Source organism: Melanerpes formicivorus, unplaced genomic scaffold, assembly GCF_026170545.1.
Source record: "Melanerpes formicivorus ecotype bairdi unplaced genomic scaffold, bMelFor1.0.p_v2 SCAF_61, whole genome shotgun sequence".
In the NCBI taxonomy this organism is placed as follows: domain Eukaryota; kingdom Metazoa; phylum Chordata; class Aves; order Piciformes; family Picidae; genus Melanerpes; species Melanerpes formicivorus.
In genome coordinates this window covers 2,689,301-2,701,400 of record NW_027142413.1, presented here as the reverse complement: position 1 = coordinate 2,701,400, position 12,100 = coordinate 2,689,301, and the positions used below count along the sequence as shown (strand labels likewise).

General features: G+C 40.9%; 1 protein-coding gene across 9 annotated transcripts in view; it reads right to left on the bottom strand.

Moving 5' to 3' along the window:
* The window catches only part of CTNND2 (catenin delta 2), a 587,661-nt gene that overhangs the window by 270,468 nt on the left and 305,093 nt on the right, over positions 1–12,100 (bottom strand). For all 9 annotated transcript variants that reach the window (XR_010990241.1, XM_068161999.1, XM_068162005.1 and 6 more), the window contains one exon: positions 103–275. Coding sequence is in view for 8 of the 9 variants with exons in the window: in XM_068161999.1 (XP_068018100.1) it covers positions 103–275 (173 nt within the window). In the remaining variant the exon portion in view is untranslated. The remainder of the gene's footprint in view (positions 1–102; positions 276–12,100) is intronic.

Genomic DNA, 12,100 nt, shown 5'->3' with positions numbered 1-12,100 from the left:
GGCAGACATTCATGTGCCAGTGGGAACCAAACAGCTTTGGTTCCTGAGAGCTATCCAACATGATTTCAGGTGTGAGAGATTCAGGCAGCTTAGGACACATACCTGGCTGTAGCTCGGGATGGCACCTCTGGCCTGACCACTGCGGGCTGGGAGCTGGGCAGATGCTGCTTCACCCAGGGCAAGGGTCTGGTTGCTGTGGTAGCTGGCTGAGTACTGGAAGGACCCTTCAGGTTTGGAATTGAGCTGGAGTGTGCTCTGGGAGAGGAGGCTGGGCCCTGCAGGAACAGGATTTCAAAGCAGTCAGAAAGACTCAGTGAAAGAGTATACCTGTATTTGGTGAGCGAGCCTCCAAATTGTCAGTTGTATGTGACTTCAGCTTTTCACAGTTTCAATTTTCAGTAATAAAAATCACATATATTGAATTATTTCTTTATCACTCATAATTATTACTGTGTTCAATACAGACTACATTGCTTGCTTTGCAAAACAAATGGATGGTTTTGCCAGGTGAAGAAATCCTAAGCCAAACATACTATATGATAAAGAAGTCATGGTTTTCAGCTCAGGACATTTGATGAGGTTTTGGGTTTGTTTTTTTTAATAAGAATGAGCCTTGTTTATTTTGCTTAATTATATCCAGTTGTACTGCATCACAAATGCTAACTCATCCCTTCCTGGGCCCCCAGCACATTAGATCCATTGATTACTGCCACTCTGTCCTGTACACTTGGTGATGCAATACTTTGGTGCCTGCAGGGATGGATGGCAGCCTTTAAAATATTAATAGCTCCTCTCATCATGTAGGACTTACCCTGATCTCAGAGACTCTTTGATGACTGTGTTGTCAGCCTTTCTTATGTTCCCCATCACAGCACTATGTGGCAGGAGAGCAGAGTGCAAGCAGTGAGCTTGAACTGGGGTTGCTAAACTGACGGGCATGTTAGGAGTGTGAACAGTGACATTTATTTCTATGACAGTTATTTAGTTGTCTTGTGAAACTAAAACATGTTCTCATATTCAGTGGATTCACATACAAGTGATAAAGCATATCATGTACCCACAGCAAATTCCCCAGTTTTTATTCCAAGAGCATATACCAGAGATGGAAAGGCTCTTCCTACACTGCACTGCCATGTGGTTTAGACATGACCTCCCACAACAGCTTTTAATGATGAACTCATTCTGTCGCCATACATGAAAAGCTACATTAAAGAATACCCATCATTAATCCTTCCCTTCACTGATTTTAGTCTCTTCTAATTTTTAACAAACTAGCTCACTCTTCCATGGTATCTAGGCCCAGCAAATGAGACACAGGAAGAGAGAAAAGGATTACACCTTGACCACTGCATGAGTTACAAATAATTCTACCTTCAACAGAACAATAATCTATAGCATATTCTGTGGTTTCATGGCATAATCAGTTAATCTGGGTAGCACTAACAAGCTCATGAGAACACAGAAGGTGACAGCAACCTTAAGGGATGTGAAATGATCACATTGATTGTGCTTCTACAGAACATGTGAGAAGTTCAGCTTAAAAAAGACTCACAGTGGCAAAATTCCAATGCATTTTATGAGAAAGAACTCCCAGTACATTTCTGATACAAAGGCCAAATTTTATGGCCTTTATGTCTTTGCTACAAGGATGTACAGCTGCTCCACAAAGACTTCCTCTTAGAAAACATCTGAACAACCCACCCTCAAATTTACATGGAGAGTATTTTTTTCCCTAGCCTGTTTCTGAGAAATGGCAGAACCACTACGAATGGTATTTTCCAAAACCCAACCTGAACCATGCACATTATAAACAAACTGTAGCAGGCTATGCAAAGTGGAAGTGTCTGCATTTCATTGTAGACTGGGATTATGACACCATTTTACATCTCAGCAGTATTTACTGCAAAGGCAACTGCATTCATCAGAATTACTGCAGGTATTGGACAAATTTGGAAAGCAAGTTCCGGTCCTTGTATTGTCCTTACTAGTGCAGAAGGCAGGGCCCCATGTATGATGTTAGGCTACTAAAAATGTATCACGTGCATAGGAGAGCTGAATTTAATCCTCCATGGGTGTTTGTAAATCCAACCTGTTTTTATTCCCTAACTCTGCAAATAAGGTTTACTAAGCATCTTCCATTTAACTGTTTTTGTTGCAAAGGTTGTTCTTTCATGAAACAAATATTCTCACAGATTTTTCAAAAGAGCATAAAAACCCCCACAGTTTTAGTGTTAAAAACACATCTATAGGCTTTATTCTAATCTTTTGGATTTTGAATTTTCACTGACAATTTGCCTGTAATAAAGCAATATGATTAAGTTCAGAAAAGTACAACAGCATAACTCTCCCAGGAGGGGCAAAAGTTGCAGCAAGAAAGCAGTTTTTGTTCATCGAAGTGTTTGTACTCATTCTGAAAGTAATTATGCTGTGACATTTCTAAAGCCTAAATAATGATTAAACTGTCACATGCTATGAACTCAGTACATTTAAATTTTCATTGCATCTGGCTTTCAAGTGTGCCTTTCGTATTACTGTGGCTCACTAGGGGATTTACATAGCCAGCTAAAATCACATACATAGGTTCCCTGCACCATTTAGCCTAACTGTAGAAAAAAGTTAAGTTTGGAGGACATGGAATTAAGTTCACTAACTGGTGTACAGGAGCTTTTATTTTGTACCTTTAAAAGCAGTAATGAACAATTAAAATGTACATACATTTCAATAAAGTAATTACAAAGTCATTTGAGAGATAGGCAGATATTTAAAATGTATACATGCCCACATTTCTCAAGCAAACACAGAATACAGCTGTGGCTGCTCACCTGTAAATAAGTAGGTCTAAACCAAGTGTAGAAACTACAAGAAACACTGAGCTCATTCAGCATGACCATGAAAATAACAAGTTCCCTTTTCAAGATTCAAAGACTACAAGTGGTCCTGTCTTGTCTGACAGGGAAAGATGGATCATTTTTCTCATTAACATTCCTCAGATTTCAGTGTGAAAGCAAACTCAAAGAGCCCGGAGCTCACCCCGAAGAGAAGTGGTTGGTTTCTTGTATACACTGCTGACTCTTGACAACAAACGACTCTCTCATTCTGGCAAAAAGTTAAACACTATTGTGGTAGCATAAGAAAGTGTTCATGCAGCTACTTTGATTTTTTTAAGTTTATTTTTTTTCCCAGAAGAGCCAAGGCAGATGGAAATTCTCCACTTTCAGTTAATCACAGGAAGTCATTAGTTAACTACTATGACAATTCAGTCTTACTTGGATATTCTCCCTAGCTCTTCTTTTACTGTTACCATACTTACAAAAGCATTTTCTATTATCTTTCATGACACTGGCCAGATTGAGTTCTAATTGAACTTTGGTCATTCTGATTTTCTCCCTATATATCCATGCAAGAGCCTTGTACTCTTCCTGAGTTGCCTGCCCCTTCTTCCATAGCCAGTAGACCTTCCAAAGCTCTCTACTTAGCCAGGCTAGTCTTCTGCCCCACCTGCTCATTCTTCAGTGCATGGGGATAGTTTGTTCCTGGTCTTGATTTCCTTCTTGAGGAATGTTCAGCCTTCCTGGACTCTGTCCTTCAGGTCTACCTCCCAAGCATTGTCATCAATCAGTCTCCTAAACAAGTCAAAGTCTGCCCTCCAGAAATCCCAGGATGTAGTTCTATTGACTCCCCTCCTAACTACACTAAGAATTGAAAACTTCACCATCTGTTGGTCACTTTGTCCAAGATGGCCACCAACCTTTACACCTCCTAGTAGTCCTTCCCTGTTTACAAACAGCAGGTCTAGTAGAAAGCTATCCCTTGTTGCCTCATTTATCAGTTGTGTTAGCAAGTTAGCTTCCATGCACTCCAGGAACCTCCAGGACTTCTTCCAGTCTGCGAACTGAGAACTTCCCCAGACTGTAAAACACTTCACCAACCTCCTCATTGTGGTTGGGTGGTCTGTAGCAGACCCCACTCATGCCATCTGCCTTTTTGGCCTTTCCCCTGATTCTTATCCACAAGCATTCAACCCCGTCATCACCATCATCATGATGTTCAAGACAGTCAAGGCCTTCCCTGACATACAGGGACACCCCACTGACTTTCTTTCTGGGCCTATCCCTTCTGAAGAGCCTACAGCTGTCCAACACAGCACTCCAGGTATGGGATTCATCCAACCATGTTTTCATCAGGGCAATGATATCATAGTTTTCCTGATGGATGATAGCTTTGAGCTCCTCCTGCTTGTTCCCCATGCTCCATGCTTTAGCTTAGACACACTTCAGCTGGGGTGCCTTTTGGCAGGGCAGAGGGCTGCTCCCTGCTTGACTGCTCCCAGGCACTACCGTGAGCTCATCAGTGGCACTTGCATATGGCCCACTGTCTCCTGCCTTCCTGAGATAGCAGTGGAGCCATCACAATGTTTCACTTGTGTTCCAGGCTTGTCTCCAGTAAGCCTGGTCCTTCCCTTTTCCCCTTTCCAATCTAGGTGAAAGCCCTGTCTACTAAATTATGAGTGAGGATTCAAAAGCAAACACGTTGTGTACATTCTGCAAATATTGAAATAAGACAATATTGGTGATACATATTTTTACCTACAAGGCAGCGAGTTAAGGTAGTAGGAATCTGTGGATCAACTCCATTACAAATTCAGGGAACTTTATGTAGTTTTTCTTATACCACAGCACCATGGCTGGGTCACAAAGCTAAATAGCCAGCTGCATGTGGGAATCTTGTAAAGGAGAAAAGAAACCAAAGAATTTGTTCCTGGTAGGGATATCAGTGATGGACTATCTCTAGTGCCCACCACTCAAACATCTCTGGGGGTCCCTTCCAATCCCTAGCATTCTGTGATTCTGTGATCTTATAAGAAGTTACTCCCATTTCCTAATCTTGAGACTTCAATATATAGTATCATAGTATCAGTCAGGGTTGGAAGGGACCACAAGGATCATCTAGTTCCAACCCCCCTGCCATGGGCAGGGACACCCCACACTAGATCAGGCTGGACAGAGCCTCATCCAGCCTGGGCTTAAACACCTCCAGGGACGGGGCCTCGACCACCTCCCTGGACAACCCATTCCAGGGTTTCACCACTCTCATGGTGAAGAACCTCCTCCTCACATCCAGCCTGAATCTCCCCACCTCCAGCTTCATTCCATTCCCCCTAGTCCTATCACTACCTGAGATCCTGAGAAGTCCTTCCCCAGCCTTCCTGTAGGCCCCCTTCAGATACTGGAAGGCCACAATGAGGTCACCTCAGAGCCTTCTCTTCTGCAGACTGAACAGCCCCAACTCCTTCAGTCTGTCCTCACAGGAGAGGTGCTCCAGCCCTCTGATCATCCTCGTGGCCCTTCTCTGGACACGTTCCAGCACCTCTACATCCCTCTTGTAATAGGGGCTCCAGAACTGGAGGCAGTACTCCAGGTGGGGTCTCACCAGGGCTGAGCAGAAGGGGAGGATCACCTCCCTCGACCTGCTGGCCACACTTCTCCTGATGCAGCCCAGGATCTGATTGGCTTTGCGGGCTGCAAGTGCACACTGAGAGCTCATGTTGAGCTTCTCGTCCACCAGCACCCCCAAGTCTCTCTCCTCAGGGCTGCTTTCCTGAGGAGAAAGCTCATGGAATGCTTCACAACTTGTGGCTTCACAGTGTGTAACAATTCAAGATGATATTATAGTAATAGTATGGTCAATCTTCAAAACAAACAAAAGGTTGAATTATGAAACAGGACTAATGTATTACATTACAGACCAGAAATTATCATTGAACAAGTATTCAGTAACAGAGTATCTGCTAGTTGTTAATTAATAAAATAATTACTATATAATGACAAATTACATACAGTACTATACTATTACAAGATAAGGGCATGATTAATTCAGTATTCTAAATCTATGTGATAATTACTTCTGAATTTGCTGAAATAATTATGCTTCAAGCTACAAAAGTGTATTCCTAGTCAGCCCCAATGAGGTAACAGCATGCTTACTACTTAGTTTTTCATGTGAAGTTCCCAAGAAAAAATATCATGCAAGTGCAAGGAGAAAAAGTTTTTACTTTCCTGGAGATTTAAAGTCAATTGGCTCACCAGGGCACGTTTCCTTCCCCCAAGTAAGTAGTAAAGTGGAGCACTACTGTTGTGTTCTGCATTAACATGTTGTCGGTCATCTATTGCAATGCCAGTTCTAATTGACAAAGGAAATAGACCAAAAAATGCTCAAATGAAAATTGAATTAGCTCCCATACCAATTAGAAACAATGCTTCACTCACCTTCGATCAACTGACAGTAATGGTAATGATAAATTATAGAGTAAGTGTAAATAAAGTGGTTTTAATTAGTGTAATTAATCACTTCACATATTCTTCAACCTGCTTTGCTCACTTGGGTAACAGTTGAAAGAACGTACTAGCAAGACTCCTTTAATGTCCTTTGAACATCCATTTACAGAGTTAAGAGTTACTAGGTTGAGGTGCCTCACATCCCAGGGAGAGGAACCATCTCCTAATTGTTAGTATATGCCTAATTAAGGATTCCAAATACCAAAAAGTCATTATTTATTGTTTCTCCTGCCTCTCAGGTCATTTAGTTTGAGCATGAAATACTGATTCCTACCTTATAACCTATTTTCTGTATTAGTTCATTGAAGTGTGTGTACTCACAGTAAGTCGTTCCTAACTGTTCCTGCCCCTGGGTTGCACTTGTTGCTCAATTTTGAAAATGAATGGATGGATGATTAAAAAAGACATGATAAAATAAAAGATCAGGACTGTTGAGTGGTCACTCAATTTCTGAATGTTCAAATGTATTTACAATGCTGGAGCAACCGTGGTACTAGGCTGAACAAACAATGAAAACTGTGATACTCTTGCTGGTGTCCTCCCACAGTATTTGACAGTAACGAAGACAACATGGCAGTTACAGACACGGTGGATGGGCCTGTTCCTAGTGATATTAAATTCTTTGGCATCTCAGTGGTATATATCCTGTTTTCTAAGTCCTGCTCCCAGAATTAAGGACCAGGAGTAAACTTTCCCTCCAAATCAGATGGGTGAGGAACATTTGGTTGTCTGTCTGTTTTTAAACCCACCCATTGCAGCATAGGCTATTTTTGAGGTCATTTCAAACATTCTTTTAAGAAAATCTTTCTTGTGGAGATGATGTAGAATGGTTTTGGAAGGCAGAGGAATTGAGTGAGGGGAAAGGAAGCCCCGCAAGTGCCCCAGCAGGTGGCAAGGAGACAGCTTGCCCCTTAAGTACAGACATCTGTCTCTTCTTGCCCATTTTCTGTTCTTTATGGAATCTGCAGAATGTGCATGTGGAAGGAGTAGATGCAAAGATGAAAACAAATCCTGTCAGATACCACTGGTCAAACATTTCTAAGCCGACTATCAGTAAGGTAAGTAGCTATAATATCACAATAGTGATAAGCTTTGTCCCCATTCTTCCTCCAAACCCAGGACTATTTCTAGAATAGTACTAGGAAAATATTTCAAGATCTATCTTCTAGGAGATGTTGAACATTTAAGGTAGCAGTACCTTTACATTACAAGAAAAAAGGTCAAGGCTGCAGCAGAAGGAAGGCATTCCATACCCTAGTAATGAAGAAAGTTGGAAAAAAGAAATGTGGGAGGGGTAAGCAAACACATACTAAATGAAGAAATAAATTAGAATACTCTACTTGCTGAATCACAAACAGCTCCCTGGTTACCAAACAAACTCATCTCTTTGGATGAGAGGCACCAAATCTCAAATGAGTACACTGAAAACAAACTTGTTTTACAAAAAGGGAAAGTAATTTATATGCAATACCATGCTCTACCAGCATTAGGAAGGCTATGTTCTACCTACAAATACCAAAAATGGCTGTAGTGTTGCTATAGAACCTATTCTTAGGTACTGGAAAACAGGATTTGATGGAATGCATTCAGAAATGTAGAACAAGTGCATTTTCATCCAAGAATCCTATAAATGATATCTGTCAGGAGAAATTATGCAAAAACTAGGCTGATATCATTATGTAAGGGAACAATATAAGGATACCTCTTCCAGCTGTTTTTCTGACCTAATTACTATTGGGCTGAAAGATGAAGAACACTTTCTTTCGAGAGTAAGTCAACTGGGAATACAAAATAGTTTCATTAGATGCTGATTCTTTTATGCCTTTCATACAAGATACAAATTCTGCCATTATCATAAGAAGAAAACAGAGGTGTTCTCTAGGATTTGAAATAATGAATAGCTACTCCAAGAGACAGCAAAGCACCACAAATGTCCACAAGAGGTAGTAGAAAAACTTAAGACCTGAAGTGCATATTAAAAAACTGAGGCCTGCAGCCTACTCTCAGAATAAATGATTCTTTTTTAATTGCTGATTTGGGGATTTTTTTTGATGGTCATATTGAAATCCCAGAGTCAAGGCAAGTGGGATAGGACCAATATCTAATTCAGAGGACATCTGACACTACCAGATTTACCACTACTGCACAGCACTAATGAAGTGCCTATATAACAGGAATATCTCTGTGGGTGACCTTGGACTATGGAGTAGCGAATGTGATCTCCTCTTAGTATTTGGTAGAATCATGTTTCAAAACTTGCAAAATATTGCCCAATAGTTAAAATTCACTAACTGTATCTGTGAGGAACAGGAAGAAAATCACAGAGTTCTTAAAAAGCTGAGCTTAGTAAGGAAGTATTTAATGAGAAAGCATTTATTTGGACATAGGGCCCCTCAGTTTAAGAAAGATGTTGACTTGCTGGAGTGTGTCCAGAGAAGGGCAACAAAGTTGGTGAGGGGTTTGGAACACAAGCCCTATGAGGAGAGGCTGAGGGAGCTGGGGTTGCTCAGCCTGGAGAGGAGGAGACTCAGGGGTGACCTTATTGCTCTCTACAACTACCTGAAGGGAGGTTGTAGACAGGTGGGGGTTGGTCTCTTCTCCCAGACAACCAGCACCAGAACAAGAGGACACAGTCTCAATCTGCGCCAGGGAAGGTTTAGGCTGGAGGTTAGGAAGAAGTTCTGCATAGAGAGAGTGATTGGCCATTGAAATAGGCTGCCTGGGGAGATGGTGGAGTCACCATCATTGAAGGTGTTCAGGAGGAGACTTGACGGGGTGCTTGGTTGCATGGTTTAGCTGATTAGGTGGTGTTGGATGATGAGTTGGACATGATGATCTTGAAGGTCTCTTCCAAGCTGGTTTATTCTATCCTAGGTAACTTTCACGGCAAAATATATTGTAGACTATATATTATAGAGATAATAGAATTTCCATTAAGTTTACGTAAAAGTCTTCTTGAAGTTAAGAAATGTGTTGCACCTACGAAATACTTGCAGGCTCCTAGAACAAACCAACACAGCAAAGCCTAAAAAACCCTGACATAACAGAGTAACTTCAGTGTTATTTACTTAGCATATGTTTTGCTTTCTATATTGTACCACACATAGCGTTATTCCAGATGTTTGTATGAAATGTAACACAGATCTTTCATAAGGAATATCTGGTAATGTTTGACAGTGGGAAAAAATCTGGAGTTCCATTACTAATGAGATAAATGACTGAAGATGCTAGAAAACAAGACCTAGAGACACACACCGAGCAAGAACAGGTTCATACATCTATAACATCAGAAAACAGAAGTTGCCCTTGCTATTATTTATTTTTCACATTTTTTAATGATCCCAAGATTTAACAACTTTTTATAGAAAATTAAAGCTATTTCATGAAATTGCTTGGTGAACTCTGCACACATCAAAATCAGACGGTCTCTGGGAGAAATAAATTACCATTGGCCCTTTTTTGTGCATTATAGAAGCAACAGATAGAAATAACACAGGAGCAAGATGGGCAGCAAGAATAATAACTGAATTAAATTTCTGCACTACAGAGGACAGGAAAAGGACAAACAATATCCTCTAGCTTTTCATCTAGGGATATTTAAGGATGACCTGGAGCTCTTTTGTCAGTAAAGTTTCTGCTGGTATTTGTTACACCTCCATAAGAAGCCTCTGCCAACAAAACTTTGTCAGTGGTCTAAGGTAGACATGATGGGAGTTACGCTAAGAATGTGAATGACTTCTTTCCACAAATGGCATGATTTGGTGAGGATGGCAATGCTACTTCTGCAGGCAGCAAGCATTTTTAGGAGTGGCAGAAGTTACACAATAATTCACTGTAACAGAAATGTGCTATCTATTAAAAGATCAGACTGTGGAAGCAGTACCTGAAATGGGATTCTGGATGGAACTAGATACATTTCTGAATGTGACCATAAGAAGAAACTTGTATCCAGGAGGAGGCACTGCGTCAAGTAACACAGACAGCAAGCTCCAACTTAAGAGAAACTGTCATGTTTCCATTTGGGAAGCACTGAATTTTGGCATAAACAACTGTCATTTTTTAATTTGTGTTTTCATTATCAGTACCCCATTGTCCAGAGACTAACTGCAATTAAAATGGAATGCATACATTATTTGCAGAAACAACCAACCCCCCCAAAACCCAACAAACAAGTAAATTAAGAACATGTGTTGTGGGTACTTTATATCTTTGAAGACCAGCTGTAAACGTCAAGTGTTGCTCCTTACCCTTTGTGCCTAGCACAGTCTAAACCTGTCATTGATAGTATTAAACTAACGTGTTGCCTTTTTATTTCTAAGAACTAAAATCTGACTGTTATTAGCATCACGCAGTCAAGAGTGTTATGGAAGCTATATGCATCATCAGAAACAAATTTTAAAAAGAGAGAAGTCTCTTCTGATAGACCTAGACTGTTACAAAATGATAACAATTGAACCAAAAAAACCAACCACCTACCAACTGCTGACTATAAAGCATGTAAAACTACTCACAGATATATGCATCTAATACAAAAGGAATAAATATACCTATTATGCCATTATGCTGTTGTGTGAACTTAACAACTAGCACAAACCAGTTTCCTCTTCCTGTGTAAAGCAGAACTCCATTTTTCCCTTTTGCAGCTTAAATCTTGAATATTTTCTGTCCTCACGTGAAAATGGCTATTTGATCTCTGAGGTGAGCCAGTTCAGAATGTATTTAGCACTGTTTTATGGCAATCCTTTTCACCTACCAAAAACTCCTCTATCACAAGACAGTGCTTCTGCTTTCTCAGTGTTCACAAATGTGCACCAAACTCTCTTCTCATGCTGTGTTCAGAAAATTTATTTCTCCATCTACAAGACCAGAATGAAAAAACAAAAAAACCCACCCACCAAAACCAAGAAGAGGCAGCTCCAAACTCTGCATTATCATAAAAATCACAAAAATCCCACTTTGAGAGCTATGGGAACTGCATGCAGCACCAAAGAAAACAAACCCAAACCAACACCTGCCAAAATTTTCTCCACCCCTTTTTCAGGGCTGCATCTAGGCATTCCTTGTGCTCACAAATTGGCAGTTCCTAGAATGATGTGACTCTTGGCACCTCTGACTGTGCTGAGGGCGCGGACGCTGGCACGCCACTAAGGCATGAGCAGCATTCGTGGTGTATCAGTCTGTCATGAGGATGTGGGTGCATTTCCTTCCTGGCCCATACAACAGACACAACATTTACTGGTGTTCTTTTGTGCAGTAGGCTTGGATGCCAGAAGTCTTTCTTTGTTCCATTCCTACAGATGTTACCATAAGTCACTGTCATTTTCTAATGAGTTTCAGTAACTACTTCCTGCGGTGGATGAGGGAACACCTGGTTGCCTGTGCAGGATTTGTGTTTGTCACAGGCTGAGCATTACAAGCTGATCACTACCTCCTCTCCATCTTTGATGCTGCTACTAATTGTTCCTGCTTTCTTGGTCTTGACTCTCACCTTTCCATTTCCTCCCTCCATACATGTTTCACCTGCTGTTACTGTTCCTCTGTTAATCCGACATTCAAGTTTTGTACTACAGTAATAAAGACAGATTGGAGGGAGGCTGTTTGCTTTAGGCAGGGATTTAATTACCAGGGATTTCTCTAAGTCATTTGCACAGTATAAAATGACACCAGGAACCAAAGTCACATTCATCTCAGGACAAGCGATCTCAAAGATATGGAGTAATACTATGACATTAGTATAGACTTTAGATATAAAAGCACATGTAATC